Source organism: Phodopus roborovskii, unplaced genomic scaffold, assembly GCF_943737965.1.
Source record: "Phodopus roborovskii unplaced genomic scaffold, PHOROB, whole genome shotgun sequence".
In the NCBI taxonomy this organism is placed as follows: domain Eukaryota; kingdom Metazoa; phylum Chordata; class Mammalia; order Rodentia; family Cricetidae; genus Phodopus; species Phodopus roborovskii.
In genome coordinates, this window is record NW_026126407.1 from 48208863 (window position 1) to 48222980 (window position 14118).

The window sequence follows — 14118 nt, forward strand, 5'->3', positions numbered from 1 at the left end:
CCAGAATGTATGTCTGTGTACCATGTGTGTGCAGTGCCCACGAAAGCCAAAAGAGGGCATTGGATCCTCTGAAACTGGAGTTACTGATGGTTGTGAGCCCCCAAGTGGGTGTTGGGAATTGAACCCAGGTCCTCTAGGAAAAAAAAAGTTCTTAACTACTAAGCAATCACTCCAGCCCCTCCAGAAAAGTCTGAACTCAGTACATTTGATGGCTGCCCTATGCTGCCTCCCCAAATGGGCCTTTGTTTTCTGGGATAGCAAGGAAGAAGATAGAAGGCAGGGCTACAGTGACACCACAGGCTCTCAGGTCCCTGCATCAACAGGTAAAATGGAGTCTGCTGAGTGTCCATAGCAGAGAATACAGACAAAGGGTGACCAGGCAGTGGTTCTCTTCTAAGTTCCTCAAGTCACCACCTGCTCTTCCATTGCTCAGCTCTCAGTTGTACAGGTATTGCTACAAGTTCCCCCATATCTCGTCCCCCACACACGATATGAACATAGAACCTTGGGGATACCCCACTTCCCAGATTCTAAAATGAAGATGTGTGCAGCACCTGTTAGTGCCCCATGACACAGCCTGAGCTCCAAGGAGCTGCTAGCAGTGAGCACCCAGAGCGCCTCAGGCTTGATTTTACCAGTAATTGCCGGAATCTTCTTTGACAAGGAGCATGGATCCCATCTAGATAGAGGAGTCAAGGCCTCAAGGTTTCAATATTCACAACCAGAGAAAGTAATCTTGTTGCAATTTCGGATAAGCCAAACTCACTAAGAAAAGAGGGTTTGTTCCCTGAAGCACCAGAGAGCACAGGATTCTTTGGGGACTTTGATACAAGAAACAAGCAGCAGATATCAATGTCTTGGACCCACTGTGCCCTGAGCAGCCACACAGACACTGCCCTTGGCTGTGTGGGAAAGGCCCTATCAGCAGAGTTGGAACAGTTTTGCTTTACATAATATATCTGCCTACTCAGGGAACTAAAAATGAGCGGAAACATTTATAGTGGCAGCAGATTGATGGCCTCAGGTTTGCCAGTGGATCTCCCTTCTCAGCGCTGTACGGCACACTCAATATTCAAGTCAAACAATGACTCGGTACTCAGGCCTCATGGCTGAAGCCAAGTGGGGTACGCAGGGTGGGCCCAGATACACACACAGCATGGAGAGGCTGAAGTGGGGCCAAGGAGCCTCCTGTGGGGTCCTTGGGCTATAAAATTGCAGGGCAGTAAAGATGCTCCTGCCCCTGCTCTCCCCCCTCCCCAACTTTCCCCTGAAGTCCAGTTTCCTCTGTTGCAGACCTTTAGAGCTGGGTAAGCTTAAAGACATAAGTCCTCGGATTCTCAGGCTCCCCTGCCACCTGGGGGCTGCCCTCAGCCACACTCCAGTGCATGGGCTGGACAGTGCTCTCTACACTGCTCTTTCCTACAGACACCTATGTGCGGCTCAGTGGCCACAGCACACTCATAAGACACACATGCGGAGGACCTGCTGCACTTTTTCCAAGTGCCCTCTCTGATCATCACCCTCAGTATTGTCACTATTTTATTTTATTCTTTTGAGATAGGGTCTTTCTATGTAGCCTTAGGCAGGCTGGAATTTGCTATGGAGACCATGGTGGCCTCAAACTCAGAGATCTGTCTGCCTCTGTCTCCCTTGTGCTGGTATTATACCCAGCAATCCTCTCCCCCCACAATGTTTATTTATTTTCTTATTTATGACTGTCCTATGGTATGTGTTATCTATGCACCACATACATTAAGAACCTGCAGAAGCCAAGAGACATTTGGAGCTCCTGGAACTGAAATTAGAGGTGGTTGTTAGCCTCCATGTGGGTTCTGGGAACCAAATCTGGTTCCTCTACAAAAGTAATAAGGTACTTAACCTCTGGGTCATCTCTCCAGTCCCTAGCATCTCCATTATTATGCAGTACAGTTGCTACAGGCATCCCAGGACCTCACCTGAAAGCCCCCAGTGCTAACCCACCCTAGCCATTCACTTCTACCAGAGCCGACCTTCAGGGCTTGCCAGCCTGCTCACAAACTGTAGGACTACTCCCACACCAAGAGTGGCAGCCAGCCGCAATTCGATAACAGCAAGTATTTAAACAATAAGATAAGCCCCCTGAAATGCACAGAGATACATACCCCAACATACAAGGCAAGCCCTCGCAGAGTTTTTTCTGCATGATTGTCACTTACCAAAAGAATACCTGAAACACAAAAAAGAAAAACATTAAAACGTTGGCTTGGTTTTATATATTAAACTATTTATCCACAGAACAGAACCCACTTGTGAGCCCAGGGAAGTGTGGGGCACGGGGCACTGCTGGGAGGACCTGCCTCCAGGCGGACCAGCCACCAGGAACAGAATAGGCAAAGCTGGGTGAGATAGGGCCTGCAGACCAGCAAAAGACACTGTAGAGTGAGCAGATGGAAGATTTGGTTTTCCTGCATGAAAACTGATTCTAATTAACTGCCACTGCACATGCTATACCCTAGGATCTGAAGCCCAAGGCTGCCTTGACATAAATCACTGGAAGAGGGGTTATGTCAAAGAGTGCAGTAGGTTCTGTTGCCATTGTGCCCTTTACTTTGAAGTCACACTGGACAGACACCTGGTGTTCTGCTGCTGGAACCCAGAGCATTATATGTGCTAGGTGTGGTGGTTTGAATAAGAATGGCCCCCATAGGCTTAGTCACAGGGAGGGACAATATTGGAGAGGATTACAAGGATTAGGAATTATATGGGGGTAGGCTCTAAGGTTTCAAAAACCCATGCCAGGCCTGCTTTTCTCTCTCTCTCTCTGCCTATGGATCAGGATGTAGCTCTCAGCTACTGCTCCAGTGCCTGCCAACATGCCACTAGGCTTCCCATAATGATGATACTAGACTAAACCTCTGAAACTGAAGGCAAGTCCCCAAGTAAATGCTTTCTCTTACAAGAGTTGCCATGGTCATGGTGTCTTTTCATAGCAACAGAACAGTGACTAAGACACTAGGCAAACACTGCCCCTGAGTTGCATTTCCCAGTGTTCCCACCCCTGATGCCACATTATATCAAACACGGACACCTACTATATCATGAAAGAGAGACACAACAATACAAGCTACACACGATAAGCCCTAAAAACACCAGGCTGGGTGGTGAAGCCAGACACAAAGCTATACACTATGGGATTTTGTTTACAGAAAATGCCTGGGGTATTTAAGCACCATGGGTGTAAAAGGAAAGCCACAGGCAGAAAACAGTTACTAGTCACCAAGGGCTGTTAAAGGAGTTGATAGGCTAAGATACAGGGTTCTATTGTGGTTTAAACTTCATGGCAAGGTTTTTTTAGAACCCTAAATACATGAAAGCATTGACTTGTAAAATTTATTCTTTGTTTTATTCCATTTTTAACACAGAGTCTCACTCTCTAGTTCAGGCTACCCTGGAACTCACTGTGTAGTCCAGGTTTGTCTTGAACTTGCAGCTCACCTGCCTGACCTGAGCTTCTCTGGTGCTGGGGTCACAGGCACATACTGCCATACTCAGCTTGACTTGTACACAGTAAAGAGTTAAATTTTACAGTGTATGAATTACATCTCAATAAAGAAGAAAAACTAAATGGAATGTGTGCAAATGAAACGTAAGAGCCTGAGATTTACCATGGGGTCTGGGCTCACTGAGTGGGCTGGTAGCCTGGTAGTTCTGAAACTGTATCAAGTGATTCCCAGCCTGGCCAAGAAATATACTGTTCTCAGGTAAAATAATCATGCCTGGGGCTTGGTTGTAGTTTTTGTTTGTCTTACCACAGATGCTGTTAGCAGTGAGTATATTCCTTGAGCATGCTACTGCATCCATGGAGGAAATATTAAGTGGACAGCACATTTGCTAGCTCACACTCACTACTAACCCAAGAAATATCCTATGCAAGCAGTTCTCTAATGAGTCTGAACAGAGGATGGGAAAGGACCCATGGGTGGGGCTGGAGAGATGGTTCAGTGGGCAAGAGTATTTGCTTTGCAGACAAGAGGACCCAAGTAAAGCTGTGTGTGGCTGTATGTGTCTACATCCCCAGCACTATGAGACAGGTGGATCCATGCCGCTTGCTGGTTAACCAGCCTAGCCGAGATGGTGGATGGACAGTTCTATCTGGCCTGCCCCTGACCTCCCTCATCCCCACTCTTTCTTAAATTGCTTTTGTGAGGAATTTTGTCAGAACAAGGAGAAAAATAATCAATATAGGTACTAATCCCCCCATCCAGTTCCCATGTCACCACGTCCACAGACTTCACCAACATGCCCTTCTGTGGTCCATAATCTCTCTGGCCTTGGTGGCCCTATAAACTTCATCAATACCTCTAGTCCTACAGGACACCATCAGGGCAAAGTTTGAGCCATGGACCTAGTGTGGTAGCTGGCAGAAGCTGTTAAAAGATTCTTCTTGGTAAGGGTAGGAGGGTGATGTTTCAAAGTCAAGGCCCTTCAACCTCCATGTTCCCAGCTGCCCAGTGATTTGTCTTCATCTCCTCACACCTCATGACTCAAACAGACTGTGAGCATATTCTTAAGGGGTCATTTATCTCCAAGCACAGTCACAGTTTGGTTGGGTGGTTAACAGCAGCCTCTGCCAAGGCCTAAGTGCTCGATATGCACTCCAGAACAAGCTCATTCTGGCACTTCAGTGGCCAGGAGGTATATGACCACAAGGCTACATGGTAGGCTCTACTTACCAGATCTGCCCTACGTTGACCAGAGACATGTAGAGGACCCAGAGGGTAGCCATGAGTATCATGTTGGCACAGCCAGTCACCAGGACAAAGAATGAGAGGCCCAGCCCAAGAAGAGCAAGAAGGTCCAGGTTGAAGTTCATGTTTGACCAGTCCATCAGCCACAAGATAGTTGGAGTATAGCTCCAGGCACCCCAACCAATCCTGCCCTTGAAGTACTGCTGGACATTCTTCAGGTACAGTCTGCAGGGCAGCAGGCCCCGATCACCGATGAGGGCCTTGTTCTGATTGAATGCCACCAAGAAGGCCACGACTGGAAGATATAAATGCAGGATTATGAGTAGGAACAGGCTACGCCTCCATGGGCTCAAGGGATGCAAGTAGGAACTGAGTCCCTGTGGGAAAAGGAGACGTTTCAGAGGCCCTTATGAGGATGAGGACACTGACATAAGCAGGAATAGGCCTCCATGGGTACAGGAGAAAAGGCCCCTTTGGGTTAACGGGATACGAAGAGGTTAACAGTCCTATGAACATAAGGATATATGAGGAGGAAATGGCTCCATATACATACGAGAACATGTTACAGTTTCTTTTTGTTGCTGTGATAAACACCATGACCCAAGTACCTTAAGGGAGGAAAGGGCTTATTTCAGCTTACACTTCCGGATCACAATCTATCATTGAGGAAAGTCAGAACAGGAACTCAAGCAGAAACAATGAAGGAGCGCTGCTTACTGGCTTGCTCTGGCTCACACTGGGCTAGCTATCTTACACAGTCCAGGATCACTTGCCTTGGGATGGTACCACCCACCGCAGACTGGGCCCGGCTGCATCAATTAGCAATCATGACAAAGCCCCATAGATATGCCCACAGGTCAGTGATTCTTCCACTGAGATTCCTTCCAGGTGACTCCAGGTTAAATCAAGCTGACAATAAAAACCAACCAGGACAGGAAGCAAACAGGAAATGGTCCCCCGGACACAAGAGAACACAAGCAGAAAAAGGCCCTCATAGGCAATACATGTTTCTCACAGAGGGCAGCACACATGGTTTGGCCCCTGTGGGGTTTGAATGAGAAATGCCCTCTATAGTCTCAGGTATCTGAACACTTAGTTCTCAGTTGTTGGAAGGAAGAGAGGTTTAGGTGGTATAGCCTTGCTGGAGAAAGTATGTCACTGAGGACAGCCTCTGAGACAGCCTCATACCATGTCTAGTTCGCTCTCTCTGTTTTCGGCTTGCCACTGAAAATGTGAGGGCTCAGCTTTTTGCTCCTGCCGCCATGCCTATCTTGTGTTGCCATGCTGACCCACCACAATGGATTCTTACCTCTCTTCCTTTCATAAGTTGCCTTGGTCATACTTACAACAGAAAAGTAAGTGACAAAGTACCCAAGCTACACACACATAAGCAGCAGACACTCTCTCAGGGCCTTGGGGGCTCTGGAACCCAGCCTGGAGAAAGCATTCTATATGCACATATATGTCTGCTCTCACATGATGTGTAAGAGGGCAATTGACGTTGCTTATCTAAGCCTGTGACTGATTATGTGTGAGCACTTGGTGTTAGCCATCATGAAATGTCCTAGTGACCTGGCTCCATCAATGAACAGCACTGCTCCCCACGGTCAGCAGCTGGAACAGTCCAATCTAAGCTCAGACTTCTAAGTCCATTTCCAAGATCTGCCCTCTACAGGGCACTTTCACTTCCTTAGGGCACCTGCACTGTGTGTGGGAGGGGTAGGATAAAGACAGAAAAGGAGGAGTAAAATAAAAGACACACAGACAAGGAAGGAAGAAATCTCTTTATTAGCAAAAGATGCTCTATTAGAAAAACCCAAAGTACCTACAAAAATAAGACAAAACCAGCAACTTTTAGAACTAATAAGTGAGTTTATTAAGATCATGGGATGGGAGGCTGGAGAAATGGTTCAGTGGTTAAGAGCAGTGGTTGCTCTTCCAGAGGACCCAGGTTCAATTCCCAACACCCACATGGCAGCTCACAACTGCCTGTAACTACAGTTCCAGTAGACCCAATGCCCTTTTACAGGTAAAACAAGCACCAATACACATTAAAAATAAATAAATACTTTTTATAAAAAAGATCAGAACAGAAGAGTCAACTTTGTTCTTACAAACAAGCAATAAAAAAAAAAAAAGATCCAGTGCTGGTGGCACATGCCTTTAATCCTAGCACTTGGGAGGCAGAGACAGGTGGATCTCTGGAAGCCAGACTGGTCTACAGAGCAAGTTCCAGGACAGCCAGGGCTACACAGAGAACCTGTCTCAAAAAACACAAATAAACAAAAGAATATAAGATGGTTCCATCTGTAGGAAACTTCAAGACTCAGGAGAAAGAAGAAGTGTCAGAATGAGCGAGGAGCTAAACTAGCCACAGACCAGAGAGCTACACTCTCCACTGGACCCACCAAGTCAGCATCTCAATCAAATAGTGAGTTCTCCTGTAGATTTTGACAAGCTGACTCTAACAGTGTATATGAAAGGGCAAAGGAAACAAGAGCTAAATTAGCAGAGGGACAGAGTTGTAGCATTCAGGTTAACCATCTCCAGGACTCACTATACACATCTACACTGATCAAGACAAGGAGAACTGGTTAAGATGATGATGATGATGATGATGATGATGATGATGATACAGACTCAGTGGAGGGGAGCAGAGGGCCCAGCAGTAGATACACAAAGATCACAAAGTTGCGAAGACCATATGCTGAGGACCTCTGATCAGCAGCTGCAGCTGGACCAACTGCTATGTTTTGAATGTTGTTTGACCCAAGATTTCCTCAGATGCAGGCTTAGTCCTTAGTGTTGGATGGACAGCCTTTAAGATGCGGAACCTAGCAGGAGGTCTCTAGACTGTCCCTACACCATCATTCTAGCTTCTTATCCCACAAGATGCTCACTGATGCTATCATGGTGCCATCCATTAAAAGACGTCTTAGCAGAGGGCCCTCACCAGAGCTACCACCACAGTGTATGTACTCTTGACCCCCAAACTGAGCAAAATGCATCTTCATCCATACCCAGGCCCATGTGACAGTTCAAAAGGCAACCTAATACCAAATCTGTGTGTAAGAAAGTGGCATCAGACTTCACATCTTACATAAAAATTAATTCAAAGGTTCACAGACTAAATGTGGTAATAGATAAAAGAAAGCCAAACTATTAGAAACTCACACTTGTCATCCCAGCACTCATGTAACTTAAATGTGAGTTCAAAAAAAAAAAAAAAAAAAAAAAAAAAAAAAAAAAAAAAAAAAAAAAAAAAAAAAAAAAAAACAAAAAAAAAAAAAAAAAAAAAAAAAAAAAGAAGAATTGGAGGGAGAGCCTATGTGACTCAAATTTAGCAATGACTTTTTTAGGTAAAATACTTAATCCATGGACTTCATGAAAAAGAAAAAACTTTAAATTTTCAAAAGAAACTTCCAAGAAAACAGAAAGATGAGGCAGGATCCTCGACAGTTAAACACAGACCAATGGAGCTTGTACAACCTACCATGATGTTCTTGGGTATCCACCCAAGTGAACTGGGGACTTACATAAAACCTTCACATGTTCAGAGTAGTTTATTAGTAATTACTAAAAACTCGACACAGTCAAGATGCCTCTCAAGGTGCCAATAACTGCCCCATTCAGACAGTGGATGGCACTCCTGGGTAAAAGTGCAGGAGCTACTGATTTAGCAACAGCACGGATAGACAGTAAACACAGCTCGTACGGTTAAGAGTCTACACTCTGACTGCAGACTGTAAGGCTCTACTACCAGGCATCCTGGGAAAGGCAGAGCCCTAGTGAAGACCATGCTGGAGAAACCCACAGAAACAGCTGACCTGAACAAGTTGGAACTCATGGACCACAGACTGACAGCTGGGAACCCAGACCCCCTGAATGTGGGTGTTAGGTAGGAGAACTGGGCAAACTATGGGGACTCTGGTAGTGGGTCAGTATTTATCCCATGGACTTTGGGAGCCCATTCCACATAGAGGGATACTTTCTCAGCCTAGACACATGGGGGAGGGCCTAGGCCCTGCTCCAAATGATGTGACAGACTTTGAAGAACTCCCATGGAAGGCCTCAGCCTCCCTGGAGAGCAGAAAGGATGGGGATTGGGAGGGGGCAGGGGAGTAGGAGAGGGTGAGGGAACTGGGATTGACATGTAAAACAAGCTTGTTTCAAATTTAAATAAAAAATATTATAATAAAAAAAAAGAGAGGGTAAAATGAAAAAAAAAAAAAAAAGGAAGCTCTATGTGACTGTCAACTCCCTGAACAGCTGAAAGGGAAAAAAAAGAACACTTCAAACATCCAAGACCTCCAAGCAGAACCAAGTACTCAAGTCTCAGGCATGCCCAGCTTCCAGGGAGGAAATCCCAAATCACCCTTAAGGAGGGCCTTAAAGACTTCCCAGGTGGAATTGTGCCTTTGGAGACCCTGGGTTCAACTTGCAGCACTCATTCTCTCTCTCTCTCTCTCTCTCTCTCTCTCTCTCTCTCTCTCTCTCTCTGTGTGTGTGTGTGTGTGTGTGTGTGTGTGTGTGCGTGTGCGCGTGCATGTGTGTGTACAAGAGAGAGAGATGAAAGAAAGCTAAAATTAAGCTATCTCTTTTCTCTCTTTACTGTCAGACAACCCAGAAATGCTATCTGTTGCTGCTCTTGCTGACTGTGGTCAAACCCCAAGTCTTAGCACTACAGACCCAAACACCTTTTCCTCTGTGTCAGGAGCAGAAATGGTATCTACCTTCCAAGCACAGGGTAGGACAAGAGGAAGCCTGACGCTGGGAAGTGGAAAGAGGCACGGTTCATGAATGCTCAGAACCAAGAAGACAGGCTATCGAGGGCGCTTTCTGGTTTTGTTCTTCAGCTAGAACCACATGAAATGAGGAAAGGTGACCAAGCAACTGCAAGGAACACATATGACCAATATTTAGGACATATACTTACACCAGGGTCAGGGTTTGAGTCACTGAGTATATTTCCTGCCCTCAGACAGTCTGCTGACCAGAAAACACTGCCCAGACACTGCAATCCCACAGCGGAGGCTGTGAAGTCCTGTCCCATGAGTATTCACATCCAGGATCCACCCTTCCTGAGAGCTGTAGTAGAAGGAGCTCATCAGTTTCCTAGTGTCCTCTCTGCAGCCTTAGCCTCCTGGGTGTTCCTTAGGGGTCAAGAAAGACACTGTCCAGGAGCAAGTGTGGTACCAAAGACCTAGGCCCCAGTAAAGAGGAGGCAGAGCTGAAGCCAAGGGCCTGTCACTCACAGCTACTCACTGTCATAGAATATTTAACTATGTAAAGATATGCTACATTTGTTCATGCTGCAGAATATTACTTTAAGTGTGTAAAGGTGTGTTACATTTGTTTATGCCGCATTTGTTTACCAGATCTGTTACATTTGTTTCACTTTGCTTGCCTAAGGTACCTGACTGGTCTAATAAGAAGCCGAATGGTCAATAACTAGGAGAGGGATAGGTAGGACTGGTGGTAGGAGAGAGTAAGTAGGAGGAGAAATCTAGCTAGAGAGGAGGAGAAGGAGGGAAAAAGAGAGAGAGAGAGACATGCCAAGGGCCAGAAGCTAAGCAGCCAGACACGAGAAGCCGGTGAAAGTAAGATATACAGAAGAAAAGAAAGGTAAAAAAGCACCAAAGCAAAATGTAGATGAAGAAAAACGGGTTAAATTATAAGAGCTAGCAGGACGAGCATAAGATAAGGCTGCATATTCATAACTAATAAGAAGTCTCCATGTTATGATTTTGGAGCTGGTTGGTAGTCCAAAAACAGAAAGCCTGATACAGCTCACTAAGCCAAACACTGAATACATTCTCTCCTATGTAAGTCACAATGGTGTCACTGGACACATGTACACTGTGATACATAGACAAGGTGCATGGCAGTTGACACATTAGTGCCTGCTCAGCAGGGTGAGTATCCTCAGGCACTGGAAGTCACATATCAGGGTGACAAGAAAATCTTTACTTCAAGTGGCTTGGGCAGTCCCTACAGGAAAACTGCTCTCAAGTACTGACACGCCTCAGCTTCTATGGCTTCCCTGCTGCAGCCACTCTGGGAGATTGAGTTATGCACACCTGCCCTGTGTGCTCACCCGTGCCATCTGCTCACACACACTGGGACTGCTGTGGAAGAAATCAACAGCAGGTAGAGTGCACGAGCCTGCTGCTAACAGGCTGCCTCTGGGTCTGGTTTCCAGGAATCACCGCACTTTTACTCTTCCACACAGTTTTCTGACCAAAATCTTCATTAAAGCCTTTATTAGAGTCTTGCTACTACGCTCAGACTCTAGACTCTGCCTTTCCAATACAGGGATTATAATAAGCAGCATATGCATTTAACACAAATTGCCTAAGGAAAGATTATAGATCCAACTCTCCTAATGGGGGAAATCTCAGAATGTACTTGGCTGTATTTAATTACAAGTCTTTCCATAATAGAAGTATTGCCAGTTCAACATTCAGGTGACATAGCTGGACAACCTGTCCCTTTGAAGGGACCTCAGAGTATAGCTCATAGTCCAGTGAGATATGGAAACTTTTAGAAGTTTAGGACTGCTGCTTGCCCAGGGCCATCACAACCATGAAAGTCATGACACAGGAAACCTAGAAAGTACATCTACCTCAAGTACACATGAGATTAAAAAAGAAGGACATCATGCAAACATGCTGAGCAGCAGCTGGAAGAATCTGCCTTTTGCCTCAAGCTTAAGGTCTAGCCCCTGTACTAACCAAAAGCAGCATTGCTCACCCAAGAGCCTCTGAGCCTGCCTGCAGAGTGTCCTCAGCACAAAGCCACCAGCTGCCACTGTGCTTGAGAACTGCCTTCATCTTGCTCTGAGTGTGCCAGTACCAACCTCTCCATGATTCCTTGGTATTGGGTGGGATAAAACAACACAAGTCTGGGTATTTTTTCCACTAACTTTAGAGAGAGAGAGAGAGAATGAGTGGAACCCAGGCAGACAACCCTACAAGGACCATCTGATAAAGAACTCTAGTTCTCTGCACCAGGAAGTGGCTAGGCTGTCACACAAAAATGCACATGAACCTGACTCCTGCACAGGAGAGCCACATGGACATAGCCCAAAACCCAAAGTCACAGAAGTGACTCTTTCTAAAAATGACCAATGCACAAGCATTGTGTGTACCATGCACAAGCCACACAGGGTGACAGGCCTGTCAAGTACTACTACCATTCCCAGCCAGGTCCTGCGCTCTTTACTAAAATACTAGGCCATATCCACCAGTGTTCATATGGTCCCAGGGCCACTCAACTAGCTATTAGGAATCGGGGTGAGGATTACACATGAACTCATGAATGGCCACAGGAAGGCCAGGCCCGGTGTGCGTAGGACAGGCTCTAGGCCACAGTTAGGGGTTCAAGCTTTACCTATAGAGCGTTGTTCAGAGCTGGCCCTATATGACATCTCCTAGCCCACTTCCTCTGCAGGTGGGGATATCAGGTGAGATGTCAGTAAAGAAACATCAGTGCCTACTGCAGTGGTGCACACCTTTAATCCCAGTACTCTGGAGGCAGAGGTAAGCAGATCTCTGTGAGTTTGAGGCCAGCCTGGTCTACAAAGTGAGTTCCAGGGCAGCCAGAGGGCTACACAGAGAAACCCTGTCTCAAAAAATAAAACAAAACAAAAAGGAAGAGGAAAGAAATATCAGCCTGACCACCAGTCTCCTCGGTTCTGCTTTTCCTAAGGAACTCCTTAGGCTCAGGCATGTGTGTGATGCTGCAATGGTCTGCCAGAACATAGGCAGAACCCAGGAGTCCTTTCAGAGCTGACCTGGCTGAGCCTCAGGAGCAATATACACTCACTTCTAGCCAATGAATCTGGCTAGACCCTTGCCCCTTTGGCCAGGTGCCCTTCCAAGCTGGCCAGGTTGGGTTGCTGCACCACCTTTGGGTCTAGTTGGGGGCGGCTGAAGACGGAAAAGTAGCGAGGCTACGTCTAAGCTGCAGACTAAATATCCTCATCTCCGTTAGGCCTTCGAACAGAATTATATAGCACCGTCTCTCGCCACTCCCAGACAGAACGCAGAGGGAGTGCATGGGGCTGTGCTAAGTGTGGCTGTGTCGAGGCAGGTGGGGTTGGCGTCCCTGCGACACGCCGAGGGATCTGAGCCGAGAGATCTGATCCACGGAGTGGGAAGTGAGAAGGTGGGGTCTAAGGAGCTCACAGTAGGGCAGGATGGTTAGGGCGGAGCAGAGTCCTAGAAGCGTATAGAGGGGCTAGCGGGAGTCCGGAAGCCAGCAGGGGTTGGGACAGGTCATAGGATGCCGGCGACAGCCCGCGCCCACCGGACACTCACAGTAAATGAAAGCGAGGGCCTGCAGGAGCACGACTCTGGTCAACCAGTAGGTGCCCGTGCGCAGCTGGGCTGGAGATCCCGCGGGATCGCGAGCAGGCGTGGGTGGCGACGCCGGGCTCTGATCCACATCTCCGACCTTCCGTTTTCTTAGCGACCCCTCGGGCGCAGCCATTACTAGGCTTTCTGGGCGCATGCGCACGGAGGTCCCGCCCCACACTTCTGGAAAGACACACAGGCTCCCCTGGACGACACGCCTACCCACTTGCAGTCAACGCCTACATGCCACTCCCTCTTTGGGAGGTCTTGCCTAGCGATGGGCGTTTCCATGGTGGCTTCAGTTTATACAGAGGGTCATGAGCCAGGTGAAGAACCAACTGGAAGGAGCCAGTGAACAGCCAATCCCTGGTTGCAGGTCCTCACAGGAATGTCCAGGCCTGATGCAGAGGCAGAGCAGGCCTTCACTCTGAGCTGCCAGGCTACCCTCAGCCCAGGAAGACACGAAGCATACTTTCCGACAATCGGCAGGAACAAGCCTGAAAATCGGCCTGAAGCCTCCAGCTTCCTATCCTACCCAAATCTCCTTTTCTGTGGTCCCCAAAGACCCCAGTAGACAGCTAGCAACTCCTACGAGGACCTAGGCATGGGTTGCAAGCTATGCATGTGGCCAGAGAGCCATCGAGGAAGGACTCAGAGGGAAAGAATTTGCCGACTAGTGACCTGAGCAGAATCTCAAGTAGACGCACCTGCAACGCTGCTTCTACATTTTAGTTATTTTAGCAGCTCATAGTGGCCTTGAACTGTATAGACCCAGATGACAATAAACAAATAGTCCTCTTGATTCTGTCTTCCTCATGCTGATAGCAACTCTGCTTTTCATGTTAGGGGCCACTTGGGCCCTGCACACAAATGATACTGGAGAAGTGCTCTGCAGCAGAGGAAAAAAATGTGTGTGCAGGACAGTGGCACCACCAGGCAGCTCTGGAGGGGAGGGGGTCTCAGGCAAACTACAGGGCTCTCCAGATTTCCTTCATTCACTTTCAGAGATCTTTATGTATTAAAGGTCTTGTGCC

At 47.2% G+C, this 14118-nt stretch overlaps 1 protein-coding gene across 2 annotated transcripts in view; it reads right to left on the reverse strand.

The window, feature by feature from the left end:
* Lmf1 (lipase maturation factor 1) overlaps positions 1–13317 on the reverse strand; it is a 77602-nt gene extending 64285 nt beyond the window's left edge. Inside the window, exons 1-3 of one of the 2 annotated variants that reach the window (XM_051181102.1) lie at positions 13049–13317; positions 4713–5022; positions 2196–2206 (exon numbers count right to left, since the gene is read on the reverse strand). In XM_051181102.1, the coding sequence (XP_051037059.1) occupies positions 2196–2206; positions 4713–5022; positions 13049–13241 (514 nt within the window). In that variant the 5' untranslated portion in view covers positions 13242–13317. The remainder of the gene's footprint in view (positions 1–2195; positions 2207–4712; positions 5023–13048) is intronic. The other variant, XM_051181101.1, reaches the window with a different exon arrangement.
* Between the last annotated feature and the right edge of the window lie 801 nt (positions 13318–14118).